This window comes from Cynocephalus volans, chromosome X (genome assembly GCF_027409185.1).
Source record: "Cynocephalus volans isolate mCynVol1 chromosome X, mCynVol1.pri, whole genome shotgun sequence".
NCBI lineage: Eukaryota > Metazoa > Chordata > Mammalia > Dermoptera > Cynocephalidae > Cynocephalus > Cynocephalus volans.
The window spans coordinates 142,205,494-142,222,116 of NC_084478.1; the positions used below are offsets into that span (position 1 = coordinate 142,205,494).

Genomic DNA, 16,623 nt, shown 5'->3' on the forward strand with positions numbered 1-16,623 from the left:
AAAATACAAATGCAGTAAAATAAAAATGCTAATATAAATGCTGAAGTCCTAATATTCCAGTGCTTCAATGATTTTTTTCACAGATCTTTTCCCATGTAAATTAAAAGACAAATGCAGGTGTATTAAAATCAAAAGAACTCTGAGAAATAATCAAAAAGAAAATGCAAAAAAAAAAAAAAAGTTCTTGTAGCTCTTTATATCATTTCGAAATACTGCGAATAAATAATTTCTCTTCAAAATTGTATTCACAAATAGAATTTCTATACTGAGCCGACTCAACTCGTTACTAAAAAAAAAAAAAAAAAAAAAAAAAAAAAAAATTTTTTTTTGCCTGCGCATGCGTACAAGGCGCGCGGCGTGGCGCCCTCCTCGCGGCAGGGGGCGCTCTAGCAGGGACGGGCGAGCCGAGCCGAGCCGAGCCGAGCGGAGCTGAGGTGAGGCGAGCCGAGCGGAGCTGAGGTGAGGCGAGCCGAGCGGAGCTGAGGTGAGGCGAGCCGAGCCTACTCCGGTCGAGCGGGCGACGGCGGTGGCGTTCCAGCCTTGTCAGCGTGTGGGAGCGTGGGCCCACCACCAGATATGGCCACGCCCATGAGCTCCAAGGACAATGACTATGAATCAGAGCCGGACCAGACCTTTGGTCGGCCCAAGAGGAAGGTGAGCCAGGCCACAATGGAGAAACTGGCCACCACCCGGCCAACGGCCAGAGTTCAGCGGCGCCGGATGCGGTGCCGCCAGTGTGAGGCCTGCGTGCTGACCGACTGCGGGCAGTGCCGCTATTGCAAGGACATGAAGAAGTTTGGGGGTCCCGGGCGAATGAAGCAAAGTTGTGTGAGGCGACAGTGCCTGGCGCCAGTACTGTCCCAAACCACCGTGTGCTGCTTGTGTGGCGAGGTGAGGAAGGAAGACACAGTGGAAGCGGAGGAAGACAAGTTTAACCTCACGCTCATGGAGTGCTGCGTCTGCACCAAAGTCACCCACCCTGAATGCCTGAATATTAAGGAGTCAGAGTATGTGATCAACAGCAAGCTTCCGAACTCCTGGGAGTGTCCGAAGTGTTACCACACCAGGAAACAAAGGGATGGCCCTGGCTTTAAATATGCCTCAAAACTGCCCAGCACCCTGCTCGAGGAGCCAAAGACAAACCAGAAGATGGAAGGGCAGAAGCCTGCCGAGGGGAGTGAGTGTGAGGAGGCGCCCGGGCCCAGCTCAGAAGAACACCCCGGAAAGGTGCCCCCGGGTGGCTTACAGCACCCAAAGACTGACAATGCTCATCTGAGGACGTGGGAGCACAGGAAGCCGTGGGAGCTGGAGGGACGTGAGCAAGCCTTGACGCTTCAAACATCGCCCAGTTCCTCCTCTCACCTCTCGCCGAGGTCCCCTCAAGGCAGCACCCTCAGCCCCTGGTGGACATCCGGTCTCACTTACTTCCAGAAGCTGCTAAAACCTGAAAATGAAGATAAGCTTTTCAAGGAAAAGCAGCAGTCCGAGAAGAACACCGAGAATCGGAAGGCGCTGGCCAACAAGCCCCTCCAGCACTTCGAGCACAATACAGAGGACGATCTGCCTGAGGTGCGCCCCAAGACCAGAGAGAGCGACCACTCACACTCCAGCTCACCCACTGCCGCGCCCAGCACTGAGGGGGCCGAGGGCCGGGAGGCCAAGGTGAAGACGCGCCGGAAACAGCAGTTTCCCAGCGAGCTGAGCAAGAAGTCGAGAAAGGAGCTTCACCACAAGATCCAGAAAACAGAGAGTATCTTAGACGATGAGAACCACCAGCCGGTTGAGTTGGAGCACAAGAGCAAGAACAAGGAGCCCAAGCAGCCTCGGCGCTTCTGTGAGCACCCCCACAGTTTCAGTGAGATGTGTCACCAGCTGGGGCCTGGCCTGCAAGGCCTGCCCCTCGCCACCTCCAGGCCCCCGCCCTCCATGTCCTCATCCATGTGCATCCAGATGGAGCCCCATGTGATCCGGCCACCCCCCAATACCCCCCCACCCAACTTGCTGCCCCTAGATGATGGGGTGACCCACGTCATGCACAGGGACATGTGGATGAACGTCTTCAGCTACCTCAACCAACAAGACCTGTGTGTCTGCATGCAGGTCTGCAGGACCTGGAACCTCTGGTGCTGCAATAAGCGGTTGTGGACCCGCATGGACCTGAGCCACTGCAAGCCCATCACGCCCCTGATGCTGAGCGGCATTGTCCGGCGACAGCCTGTCTTCCTCAATCTCAGCTGGACCAATATTTCCAGGAAGCAGCTGAGCTGGCTCATCAACCGGTTGCCTGGGCTCCGACACTTGATGCTGTCGGGCTGCTCATGGGTTGCAGTCTCAGCCCTCTGTAGTTCCAGTTGTCCGTTGCTCCAAACCCTGGATATCCAGTGGGTAGAAGGACTAAAGAATGCCCAGATGCAGGATCTCCTGTGCCCGCCCACAGATAACAGGCCAGGTCAGATGGACAATCGAAGCAAGCTCCGGAACATCATGGAGCTGAACCTGGCAGGTCTAGACATCACGGACGCCTCCCTGCAGCTCATCATCTGCCACATGCCCCTGCTGTCCAAGCTCAACCTTAGTTACTGTAACCACATCACTGACCAGTCCGTCAACCTGCTCACAGCTGTGGGCACCAACACCCGAGACTCCTTAACCAAGATCAACCTGTCAGGCTGCAGTAAGATCACTGATCAGTGCCTGTCCTTCTTCAAACGCTGTAGAAATATCTGTCAGATTGACCTGAGGTATTGCACGCAAGTCACCAAGGAAGCCTGTGAGCAGTTCATAGCCAAAATGATTCCAAGTGTCCAGTTTGGACAAGTGGAAGAAAAATGCCTGCAAAAACTGAATTAGTCCAAGGACAAGTATGTAAATATAGGGTGGGAGACATGGCTGGAGAGGGGGAAAGACTTTACAAAATCGAGGGTTTTCCTTTTCCGTTTGTAACTTGGAACAACAAACCAAAGAACTATTCCATTTTGCAAGTCTTGCCAGAGGAGAAGCTGTTCAACTACCTGTTTTGGGGATGAGTGAGCTGGACACTTTCCTTTGGTCATTCTGAATCATAACTGCGCTGCTTTCTGGACCATTTCTAAGGCGGCCTGTATAAGAAAACACTCCCATCGGAGAGGAGGATTGACTTTGGAGAAATTCTATTATCGAAGTGTGAGCTTAGGAGTTTTTGTCGTTGGTGGTGTTATTTTGTACACCTCATTCCTTGCAACTGTGAGGTTTTTGGTGTTGACATAAAGTGAACTACACACCACGCCTGCTGCCATCTTGACACATTTTTTTGTTTATTTTTGTTACATTATGTAGAAGTAATTTTGTACCAAATAGTTTAAAGTTATTTATGCAAGGTTTGAATGCATATCAGTGTTTTTTTAATTGTTTTCAGATTGCCCAATTCCCTGATTTCTTTTAGGTAGGAGAGAACTTACCTGACAAAGTGAGCTAAGGCCTTCCACTTAATGGCATATGTAACTGGAAGTGGACAGCCTGCTTTGTACGTCAAGAAGTTACATGAGCATTTTGTAGATATATGTAAATTGTAGTCAAAGTAAGACACTTTGCCAAGTTTCCTCCATAATGAATTCACCTTTTTCTCAAAATTTTAAAATTCAGACTTCAGCATTTGCACTCAGGAGGATTTTGTTCCAACATGAGCTCTTGTACTCTATGTAGATCTAATTTATACAGTGAGTCAAGAGGTAGAATAAATGCTCCCACATAGCCTTTCTTTTCCTTTTTCCTCTCCTTTGAGTGTCACTTGAGTTCACATTTAGGTTTGTGACATGGCTGTTTACTAGTTGTAAAGCTCTGCTTTCGTTCTTAAGCACTGTTGTTGTAAGGTGGTGTTTCTTAAACCTTCCCTGATACAGTTTTACCATTGTTGAATTTGAGATTGCCAACTTCCCTGATTTCTTTTAGGTAGGAGAGAACTTACCTGACAAAGTGAGCTAAGGCCTTCCACTTAATGGCATATGTAACTGGAAGTGGACAGCCTGCTTTGTACGTCAAGAAGTTACATGAGCATTTTGTAGATATATGTAAATTGTAGTCAAAGTAAGACACTTTACCAAGTTTCCTCCATAATGAATTCACCTTTTTCTCAAAATTTTAAAATTCAGACTTCAGCATTTGCACTCAGGAGGATTTTGTTCCAACATGAGCTCTTGTACTCTATGTAGATCTAATTTATACAGTGAGTCAAGAGGTAGAATAAATGCTCCCACATAGCCTTTCTTTTCCTTTTTCCTCTCCTTTGAGTGTCACTTGAGTTCACATTTAGGTTTGTGACATGGCTGTTTACTAGTTGTAAAGCTCTGCTTTCGTTCTTAAGCACTGTTGTTGTAAGGTGGTGTTTCTTAAACCTTCCCTGATACAGTTTTACCATTGTTGAATTTGAGATTGCCAACTTCCCTGATTTCTTCTAGGTAGGAGAGAACTTACCTGACAAAGTGAGCTAAGGCCTTCCACTTAATGGCATATGTAACTGGAAGTGGACAGCCTGCTTTGTACGTCAAGAAGTTACATGAGCATTTTGTAGATATATGTAAATTGTAGTCAAAGTAAGACACTTTGCCAAGTTTCCTCCATAATGAATTCACCTTTTTCTCAAAATTTTAAAATTCAGACTTCAGCATTTGCACTCAGGAGGATTTTGTTCCAACATGAGCTCTTGTACTCTATGTAGATCTAATTTATACAGTGAGTCAAGAGGTAGAATAAATGCTCCCACATAGCCTTTCTTTTCCTTTTTCCTCTCCTTTGAGTGTCACTTGAGTTCACATTTAGGTTTGTGACATGGCTGTTTACTAGTTGTAAAGCTCTGCTTTCGTTCTTAAGCACTGTTGTTGTAAGGTGGTGTTTCTTAAACCTTCCCTGATACAGTTTTACCATTGTTGAATTTGAGATTGCCAACTTCCCTGATTTCTTCTAGGTAGGAGAGAACTTACCTGACAAAGTGAGCTAAGGCCTTCCACTTAATGGCATATGTAACTGGAAGTGGACAGCCTGCTTTGTACGTCAAGAAGTTACATGAGCATTTTGTAGATATATGTAAATTGTAGTCAAAGTAAGACACTTTGCCAAGTTTCCTCCATAATGAATTCACCTTTTTCTCAAAATTTTAAAATTCAGACTTCAGCATTTGCACTCAGGAGGATTTTGTTCCAACATGAGCTCTTGTACTCTATGTAGATCTAATTTATACAGTGAGTCAAGAGGTAGAATAAATGCTCCCACATAGCCTTTCTTTTCCTTTTTCCTCTCCTTTGAGTGTCACTTGAGTTCACATTTAGGTTTGTGACATGGCTGTTTACTAGTTGTAAAGCTCTGCTTTCGTTCTTAAGCACTGTTGTTGTAAGGTGGTGTTTCTTAAACCTTCCCTGATACAGTTTTACCATTGTTGAATTTGAGATTGCCAACTTCCCTGATTTCTTTTAGGTAGGAGAGAACTTACCTGACAAAGTGAGCTAAACCCTTCCACTTAATGGCATGTGTAACTGGAAGTGGACAGCCTGCTTTGTACGTCAAGAAGTTACATGAGCATTTTATAGATATATGTAAATTGTAGTCAAAGTAAGACACTTTGCCAAGTTTCCTCCATAATGAATTCACCTTTTTCTCAAAATTTTAAAATTCAGACTTCAGCATTTGCACTCAGGAGGATTTTGTTCCAACATGAGCTCTTGTACTCTATGTAGATCTAATTTATACAGTGAGTCAAGAGGTAGAATAAATGCTCCCACATAGCCTTTCTTTTCCTTTTTCCTCTCCTTTAAGTGTTAGTTGAGATCTCATTTAGGTTTGTGACATGGCTATTTACTGGTTGTAAAGTTCTGCATTCTTTCTTAAGCAACACTGTTGTAAGGTGGTGTTGCCTAAACCTTCCCTGATACAGTTTTACCACTGTTGAATTTGTATAAACAATTGTACAAAAAAAAAAAAAAAAAAAAGTTTCGCCAGTGTTTTAAATCTCTTTGGCATTATTAGCATGTCTGTGAAATTTCATGACCAAGAATTTGTTTTCCACCCCTCATTTCCCAACCCACATAAATGTGATACCCTAGACACTGCAAAACTCTATCTCTGGTTTGTAACAGTTGAAAATTTCAGATGACCCCACATTTTGTTCCTTTGTACTGCCATGGATTTTTTTTTAAAGAATAGTTATTTAGGGCAGCATAGAAAGATAATTAAAAATAAAGTCAACTACTAGGAGGGGCAAACAATTGATTATACTTCTACTTACAAACTAAAGCCCTATCTCAGTTACGACTGTATATTCACAGTATACGACAAGCTATGTAGCACTCTAAAGCCATAACTTTATTTTTGTGTTCTGGAAATAAATTTTGAAAATAAGTCATGCATATTTAAATGTTTTATTTTGTTCTGTAGTAAGACCTAATATTCAGCCAACTGCAATTATATTTTCAAACTAAACTTTATGACTTCTAGGCATTTGGCTCAAAAACTTATAAATGTATTTTGTGAAAATTCATTCAATAAAATTGCATGTTATAACAAGGAAAAGACCTACATAATAAAAACATGTAAACATAAAACTACATTTCAATAATTAATGTGGAGAATTTCCTACTACTGTGCCTTGAAAATTGTTCAAAAAAATTGTTGAATAAATAAATCTTACTGGCAACTTTCTATACTAAGATGGTGTCATACAGTACACATTTTTGTTTATTATTTTGCAAGAGTCTATTATGCTGAAACTTTTATCTTCTATAGTTTATTTTGGAAATATGACACAAAAAAATCATTAACAATGACTTGAAATGCATTAATCTTTTGTTCAAATGGGAACCTTCTCTATTTAATAACTGTTAGCTTGTAATTATACAATGATCACCTTTAAAAATTTTAAGAAATCTCTCATCACTGTATTAAAGTTCTTTCTAAGAAAGGAAAAAAAGAATTTTGAAAATTATGAAATTATTCCATAAATAAAAGATTAGTAGAGTATAGTTTCAGAGGACAATTCACATCAATCAACAAAAGAAATTTAAATTTTCAAGAATTTGTTAGTAATTATTTTCTATCAAAATTTAAATGTGTATTCACTAACCTTATAATTGGTTAAATGCAAATCATATTTCTAATAATTGACATTTATATTTTACATATATGTATTTTCCAATATTTCCAAAAGAGTATTCTCTAAAAGGAATTTTTTAAAATAGGGATATTTGGCCCTGAGTTTTGCTGGTGTGTCAAATCAGGATACTAGGCCAATACAATAAAAAGTAAGTATGATCTATATTTTCTTTTTTCTATTGGTTGACTAGAATTATTTCAGCCACTTAAAATATTTTACCTGTGTGAGAAGTCTCTCCTTTTCTTCAGTCTCTTCTGGTGTAAGAGGTTCAGCTCCATCAATCTTTTTTTGCTCTTCTCTTTGAGCCAGGGCTGGATTTGGGACATCGGGATTCCTCGGGACCTACAAATCAAGAGATGAGCTATGAGTATACTGATGAGAAAAATTAATTATTTAGGGTTTATATATACATAGAGTTATTTCAACAGTAAACAATATGAAGTCATAACCAGAATGACACAATGACACATGGTCCTCTCCACATTTCTGCTACCATACTACCAAAATAAAAACCATTCTTGTGCCATCTAGTACTTCAGAGTTAAAACCCACTGGTAAATAAATGCTACATTATATTCTAGATTTGATTATACTGTAGAACAAAGCATATCCTTATGATTCTGTAATCCACAGAATAAACAAAAAGTATGGCAGTAAAAAAAGAGCCCCTATTCTCCAGCAATATAAAACAGGGTAGAGAAGTGGCAATGCACATAAAGATTCCATACAACTCTGATCAGTTCAACATGCAAAAGGAGTGCTTTTATTGTCCAGAGTATGTGAAGGAAGAGCATTTTTATATAAAATGGAAAGTCTGGAAGAAGTGAGAGGATAATAAAGAAAAAAAAGGAAACAGCAGTATGGGGCAGTAATCACTGTATGGAGGGACAAACTAAGTATCTCAGCCCAAAACCTCTACCACTGCAATGTGCATCTGCAGCTACAATGCAGCCCATTGATTTAAGAGGGCAGGTAGAGAACACATGTAATACATTTCATAGCTTTCCATTAAACATGAAAATAAAAGTGTTGGCAAGAAGCCTTCCGCTGTTTGGAATGCACATATATCATAAATGACTAATGTCCTCAGGGTATCAGATAGGCATGGTTTTACTACAATGTAATTACAATACATATTAGAGGACATTTTTCTCATTGTTATACATATTTCATAGAGTTTGGCACTATATCATTGTAACTTAAAAATAAATGTTTCTTAAAAACTATTGCATCCAATAGTTCTTCAAATATAAAACCTACTAACTGGCCATTAAAAAGAAATACTGAAAAAGCAGATTCACTTGTGATCATCAGTGCCAGACAACCAAATTAGTACGTTTTGATTAAATGTCTCTTATGTTCATAGCGCTATGATAAGCACTGATTAGAATATAAAAGAAGTATAAGGCATGGTCCTTTCCTACAAGGAGTTGTGGAATTTTAAGCTGTACCTTAAGAACTCTAATAAGGATTTGGGAAGATGGAGAGGAGGAAAGAATATTCTAGGCTGGAGTGGTATGCATAAAAGCATGAGGGCAGAAATGTAGGAAGGTGTATATAGGGATTATGCTGAGAAGGGATAAAAAACAAGCCCAGGTGGAAACAGATTTAGAAGGCCTTGAAATTACACAGTAGGCACTGGAGACTTTTGAAGAAGGGAGTAAAGTGCCATAACATAGTGCTTTCACCTTAAAGACTTGTTGTGGATGAACTGAAGTGCGGAAGTGACTAGAGGCAAGAGAACCTGCAAAACTGTCATAATCTAGAAATGAGGTATGATCACCTGGCCTAGGATGGTAGCAAGAAGTAGGGGGAAAAAAGGCGTAAATTAAAAATGAAATGTAGCCCAGTGATAAGCATTATTAAAAATAACATTTTCAATAGCTAAATTCAATTTTAAAATTATAAGCACACCAGCATTTTCATTCTTAAGTATTTACCCAAAGAAATGAAAACATACCTATACAAAGACTTTTACATGAATGTGCACAGCAGCTTTATTCATAATAGCCAAAACCTGGAAGACAGCCCAGATGTCCATCAACAAGAGAATGGATAAGCAAGCTGTGGTCTTGCCATATAATGGAACAATGCTCAGCAATAGAAAGGAAGAAACCACTGAGACATGGGACAACATGGTTGAATCGCTAACCATTATGCTTAGTGAATGAAACCTTACGCAAAAATTATGATTCCGTTTATATAAAATTCTGGAACCACAAAAATACCCTCATCTATGGAGGAAAATACCAGAACAATGGTTGCTTCTGAGGAGGGCATATGAGGGGATTCACTGGGAAGAGGCACTTTTCTGAGATGACAGTAATATTCTTTATTTTTATAGGGGTTTAGGTTATATAGGTGTATCCATTTGTCAAAATACACTGAACGATACACTTTAATTAAGATTATACACTTCATTCGGGCCGAGCCCGTGGCTCACTCGGGAGAGTGCAGCACTGGGAGCGCAGCGACTCGCCCGCCGCGGGTTCTGATCCTATATAGGAATGGCCGGTGCACTCACTGGCTGAGTGCCGGTCATGAAAAAGACAAAAAAAAGAGGAAAAAAAAAAGATTATACACTTCACTCTATGTAAATTTTACCTTAAAACAGAAATCATAAATAAATTTTGAACTCTGCCTAATGATGTACATGTTGAAGTGTTTCCGAGTAAAATGTATTTATGTCTGCAGTTTTGAAATGTGTAAAAATTAAAATAGATATCCATATGATGGAGGACTGGATAAAAAGAAAAGTGGGTGAAAAAGCAAATACAGTACAATGTATACTGTAGAATATATGTGGTGTGTATATATATAGGTATTCAGTATACAATTATTTCAACATATTACATGTTTGAAATTCTTCATAATAATATGTTTAGAAAAAACTACATAGTTTTAAAAGCTTAAAATACCCCTTAAATTGTTGGTATGTGAAATTACTTTGACTTCAAATTTTAATTTTAATTGAGAAAAACCTCTGATCTTAAGCTACTTCTGTATCAAACATCTTCAAAATTTCTGTGTCCAACAAACTATATTTTAACAAAATGAAGCATTTTATAAATATATAATTTATGACATAAAATAGATAATATAACTACACAAAATAAGATAAAATATTTATTCCCATGCAGATTTCCACAATACTAAAAATTTCCCCTTTGAACTTCTAATAAAGGCAAAATCGGAATATCGTATAATACCATTAGATTTTAGGATTCACTGCAGACAATTTCTTTCACATTCACTCTTCATATTATTTAACACAGCAAAATTAAGAATGACTTCATCAGTGCTATGTTCACTATGTTAATTCTAGAAATTACTCAAATACATAGCTGCTAAAGTATTTTGAATTAGAAATGACTCAAAATTCCTAAATTCCTCTATCTCCTCCCACAAAACAAATCTCCTCTTTAATATTCATCATTTTAAAACGACATTCATTTTTTACCTCATGAGGTTTTTAACAGCATTATACTTCCCGGAATGATTTCAAAGTGCTCTTTAAGAATTAAGTAGACAAATTATAGAACCACAGTACTGAACAGACACCTAGAAGGTATCTGAAGTACTCATACTCTGTCTTACTATGGTCCCCAGCAACACAATACATAAAAAGTTATCTTCCAAAAGGAAACATCTCAATTATTATTTGGATTTCTAGTCAGACCCTACGGAATTCGTGAATAAAACTGTGTTCCATGAAGTAGTGAAAGAAATTTTTTTGGTCTTGTTTTGATGGAGTTTGGATGTATTGTCCTCCGAGAACTCGTGGAAATCTGATCCCCAGTATGACAGTTTGAATCATGGGGCAGATCCCTCCTGTATGGATTAGTGCTCTCCCTAGGTGAGGGGAGTAATGAGTGAGTTCTCGCTCTCTTAGTTCCCGCCAGAGCTGGCTGTTTAAAAGATCCTGGCACCTCCTCTCTGTCTCTCTCTTGCTTCCTCTCGCCATGTGATCTGCTTTTACCCGCCGGCTGCCTGCCACTTTCCTCCATGAGTAGAAGCAGCTTCAGGCCTGTGCCAGAAGCAGCTGTCCCAGAATCGTAAGCCAAATAAATCTGTTTTCTTTATAAATTACCCAGTCTCAGGTATTCTGTTATAGCAACACAAAACTGGACTAATACATGTTTCTTAGGAGTCTAGCAAGCATTTCACAGAAATATGAAATACTGAATTAAATGTGACAGAGCACAAAATAAAGCAGTAACCTGAAATCAGCTCACCGTATTTTAGTTCTACCACTGCAAAATAGGTGGCCCTCAATGACACATTACTAAAACTCACAAAGATTATTGAACTTCCTCCATCTGTCAAATGTTTATATTTGTCCCTAAAGAATCTTTTATTGAGGATAAATGTTAGAATGCTTTCTTCAGCTTCAAATATGGCAAAACTCTCTCAACTCCAGGTTTTAGATTCAATGGAACTTCCACATACTGTGGATTTTTAATGCTACAATTGAGATTTCAATTAAATCATCCTCTTCCAATGTAAAGATTTTAGTGAACAAGTAATTAGATGCATTAAAAACTCCTTTAAATTGCAAGAACAATGAAGCTTCTGAATATACTAACATGCAACAAGGTCAGAGCTTAGATAGCAGGAAGAATTGATACATACTCACTGCTATCTACCAAATGGTTAGGACAAAACAAACACTTCTTTCATCCTCAAATAAGACAAAACTTTTTAACTCCAGATTTTATTGTCAGCAATACTGCTGTGACCTTGTGCTGAATATGGACGGGGAGAGGGAGGGAGAGAAAACAGAAAATAGAAGTGCAAATAAGCAGGCCCTCAAGGAAAACACTCTTGACTAAGTGCCTCTCCAGCCCCACCCAAATCACTACAGAATAAGACTTTGGGGGCTCAAAATAGATAAAACATTACCAGGAATCACAGAGCCCCCAGCGATAGGCAATACTTATCTCCCCTTGGCTAACAATTATTTAAGCAGAAAACGGGAAGCAGTCACTTTTTGAGAATCTGACTGTATACATAGAATGCCAAGTAAAGTCACTACAGCAGTTTTGTTCATCTGAGAATAAACTAGTGCTCCATTCACTTTGTGGCCCCAATGAATTTTCTGGAAGTATGGAGAGGAAGCCAGTGCTAGATATCCTTTGAGAAGATATGTCTAACAGTTATGTATCACACCATCCTTGAAAGAAAGCTTTTACAGATGATTAACATTCCATGCTAATCCATCTACACTCTAAACTCAAACACAAAACCCAATCAATTAAAGAACCCACTTCAGCTCAGGTCCATAGTTCCTGGTAAAGAATGGAAGAGACAAGGTTCAGAAAGAACCAACATCCAGAAGGTATGCTTATTTGTCTTGTAAATCCTCAGCTAAGTATGCATAGGGAGAATCAAGGCATGTCTCAGGACAATACAGAGGCAATTCAGGACAGGTCTGAAGAGAACACAAGGCTAGGAGTAGAGTAGTAGAGGCTCAGTTTTCCTTCCACCACCACCACCCACGTTGCCACAATCTTCCCTCATTCTGATACTTCAACTGCCTCCTGGCTGTTCTCCATTGCTAAACTCACCATTCTCTGCATCACAGCCAGAGTTATCTTTTAAAAATTAAACTGATCACACTTTACCACTTATAACTTGTATGATCTTGAGCAAATTACTCAGGGCAAATTACTCAACCTCTCTATGACTAAGTTTCCTCATCTGTAAAATAAGGATGTAGTTCCAAGGCTGTTATGAGGATAATGAGCTAATATTTACAAAGAATTTAGAACAGTAAGTAACATAAGTAGGACTAAATAAGTATCTGCTATTATTATCATTTCACCACTCACCCACTCACTTCCCTAACTTAAAAACATACTAAGGTTTTTCCTTGATCGAAAGCTCAGTTCAACTCTATAGGTCATTGAAGTCTCCACATGATCTGACTCTACCCACTCTCCAGCCTCATCTCAAGTCTCTCTCCTCCTCACCACTCCCTAGCGACACCACCTTCTTGCAGTCCCCAAAACGGGCCATCCTTCTTCTCACCTCCACAGCTCTGCACATGAGATTCCCCACCGCAGCTCTTCTTTCCCACACTTCCTGTGGCTAATTCACATCGCTCTGATCTCAGCTTACGTGACACTTCCATGGGGAACACTTCCTTCATCTCCCAGTCCACATTAGATACCCAGGTTATACTCCCCCCTAGCACTCTTAGTAAGCACAGAAACACACAAATATTGGCATCTGTACACCATGGTATCTGTTTAATGTCTGTCTCCTCCATTAGAATCCACGAGATGAAGGACCTTGTGTGTCTTATTCACCGCTTTATCCCAAGTGCTTGGCACAGCACCTGGCACAGAGAAGTACTCAATAAACAGGTAATAACTGAAAATAAGAAGTCCTCTTTTCACTCATTCTCTCTCCAGTTGCTTCTTTCTGGGAGATGGGATGCAATAGCATGAATTCCATGCCATCGCCCTAGTCATTCCTTTTCTCTCTCATTCCACCTCTCCTTCGCCCTCTTCCCTTCTATTGTGCTTCGCAGCTGTCCCTTCATTCCTCTGTCTTCTGAAGTTTCCTCTCTCCTCCATCTCCTTCCAGCTGGCCAGCACCAAAGGAGTCACTGTAAGATCTCACCCCTAACCACAAACCACCTGTAATGAGAGGCACTGTTCACATTCAAACCAGAGCCATGGCCAGTATGTGGTAGGCATCATAATTATCACAGGGAATAAAATTTCAGGATCTCCAAAGAAGAGCATAAACAGTTATATCATCAGAGATTTTTTTTTTCTATTGCTGCTGCTTGACTACCACTTGGCCCACCTCCCAAACAACATGCCACAGCACTATAAACACAGTCCTTATTTAGGACTGCAGAAAGAAGCAGGTTATATCACATGTGGAAAGAGTCCAGAATGTTGGAATGGAAAGATCAGAGCATATGAATACCAAGAATCTAGGCATGAGACCAGCATCCAAGGCAACCCTGTTAAGCTTTGTGACCTTGAACAAGGTCAGTTAACAAACTCTCTGAACTTCAGTTACCTCACCTATTAAAAGGAGATCATAATACCTACTTCATGAGGTTCTTAGAAATCAAATAAAGTATGTGTTAAAGCATTTTGTAAATTATAAAATGCTCTACACAAATATTTGGTTTATGACTAGCTGAAGTCTAACATTTTAATTAATTCTCCATTCAAGTCTCACTAATAACAGTCAATAAAAGTAACAGAAAAGAATGTTCTAAACCTAAAATTATCATAAACCATATGCCTTGGATTGAGTGTCCCACCAAAACTTGACCCTCACTGTGACAGTGTTAAGAGGGTAGAAATCCTCTAATGGTAATTGAAAGGTGGGGCCTTGAAGAGGTGTTTAGATTGTAGGACCATGCCATGGTGAATGGATTAATAACGGAGGTCAGGGGCTTCAAAAGGGATGCACAAAGAATCTGCCCTCTCTCTGCTCTGCTATTTTCTGCCATGTGAGACCCCTGGATCACTGTCGCCACCACCGAAGCCTTCACCAAATGTGTTCCCTGGACTGGACTTCCCAGTCTCCAAAACTGTAAGCAATAAATTTTGTTTTCTTTATCAATCACCAATTCTGTGTATTTTGTTATAAGCAACAGAAACAGACTGATACACCTTAATATGATGCTATATACTCATATGTGTTTACGTCATAAAATCTTATTAACTACTTTATTATTAATTTTACTACTTTTATTTTGCATTTTGAACTATAACTTCCCTGCTTATTCTGGCATATCACAGTTTTCACTTTCTTTGAAACTGTTTTTATACCTGGTCTGAATACTCAACCATGTTTACTTTACTCTACCACAATTTCCTAAGAAGGATTTTATTCAGTCCTATTAGTTTAATAATACATTCAAATTTAATCATATTTCCCTAACTAGACTGTAACTAATCACTCATATTCCCCTTAAGTTTTTTGTTCTTATTTATATATTTTTAAACTTTGGTTTATAAATAGGAAGCAATGCTTTTTCCTTTTTTGCTCTTATTCAAATAGTAATGCTCCCACTCTGGACAAATAGCGGAAACACTCTAGAGGTCCACTCAAATTCCAAATTATAAATGAACTAACTAAATATCTTATAAACATGGAACTTTACCACATTCCAGCTACTAGTCAAACTATTTGGACATTCAAAAGGACTGGCCAGTTAGTTCACTTGGTTAGAGCATGGTGTTGGTAACACCAAGGTCAAGGGTTTGGATCCCTTTTACTGGCTAGCTGCCAAAAAATAAAAAATAAAATTGGTCATACAAAGGGTCTTCAAAAATTCGTGGAAAGATTAGTATCTTTTAATTCTATTTTTCTGCGAACTTTTTGAAATACCCTCATAGTTCCCATTGTGATAAAGTTTCACAAAATAAATTTTAAAACATAGCTTACTACTTATAAAATAGAAAACTTCATAAAATTACAATAGTGTTAATATTTTTGTAATTCTGTTTATACTAGTCATTACTATAGCTTTAGTCATCCCTCTCCATTCACTAGGAAGTCAATTTGAACATATGGAAATAACCTTTGGGGTGTTTGATCTCTTAATATGATCAATTTAGTGTGACAAACATTAAATTTCACTCACTAAAAATAGGTCCCTATCTGCCTATATAAATATGAATTTTGAATTCCAAAAGATCATTTTAAAATTATATAATTCATTATCAGGTTTATCATTATCTTTAACACCTAAGTGACCACAATCTACTAACCATTAATAAGGCTTTCATCAACCTGTGAGAAATAAGCACAAAAATATATTTATTGGTCCTAAGGAAAATATTCAAAAATGTCCTATAATGTATCAACATTCACTTCTAATTAACCCATATCTACTGTTCTTTCTCTACATTCTTTGACCATTCAAACACTAGCATTATTAAAAATGTTATTATTACCATTTGAAATAATGAATAATTCTCCATTAATCCTATTTAGTGATGATCCTATTGGCAGTTCAGTAGTTTGATGCTTTACTTCTCCGTAAACCTCCTTCTTGGTTTTAAAAACATCACTGTTTTGATTTATTCTTACATTCTCTCACATTAAAATGTAACACCTTCTGTGTAGCTTAATAGATTATATTATGTTAAAAGATTATATTACACTAATCTAAAAAACTGAAAAATTACCTTGTAGCCTATTGTCTTCCGATAATAAAAAATTTCCTTTTCCAAGAGCTCAAATAAACGTGGTGGGAAAAACTGAAAGTCCTGAACATTTGGCTGTTTTGGAGGCCTTGGAGCCTGTGAGGGGAAAATGCATTACATTTATTTTATGTTTTCAGTACATGCAGTGAATATGCTTATCTTTTACTATTTCTTTGATATATGGAAAAATATATACAATTGGAATCCATTTACATGGCTGCTCCCTATCAAGTACTTTTTTGTTCCATTGTAGGGACTATGATTTGGCAATAATATAAGTAAATTGGAATCACAGACCATGTTACACGAGAAATCTAGCAT

At 38.9% G+C, this 16,623-nt stretch overlaps 2 protein-coding genes across 6 annotated transcripts in view; one reads left to right on the forward strand and one right to left on the reverse strand.

Moving 5' to 3' along the window:
* Positions 1–16,623, reverse strand: part of SMARCA1 (SWI/SNF related, matrix associated, actin dependent regulator of chromatin, subfamily a, member 1) — a 78,955-nt gene that overhangs the window by 20,874 nt on the left and 41,458 nt on the right. For all 5 annotated transcript variants that reach the window (XM_063083090.1, XM_063083088.1, XM_063083092.1 and 2 more), the window contains 2 exons: positions 16,285–16,398; positions 7,337–7,459 (listed from right to left, as the gene is read on the reverse strand). In XM_063083090.1, the coding sequence (XP_062939160.1) occupies positions 7,337–7,459; positions 16,285–16,398 (237 nt within the window). The remainder of the gene's footprint in view (positions 1–7,336; positions 7,460–16,284; positions 16,399–16,623) is intronic.
* LOC134367626 (lysine-specific demethylase 2B-like) lies at positions 577–2,850 on the forward strand. The gene has a single exon (XM_063084373.1). It carries the CDS (start codon positions 577–579, stop codon positions 2,848–2,850), a length of 2,274 nt encoding a protein of 757 aa, XP_062940443.1.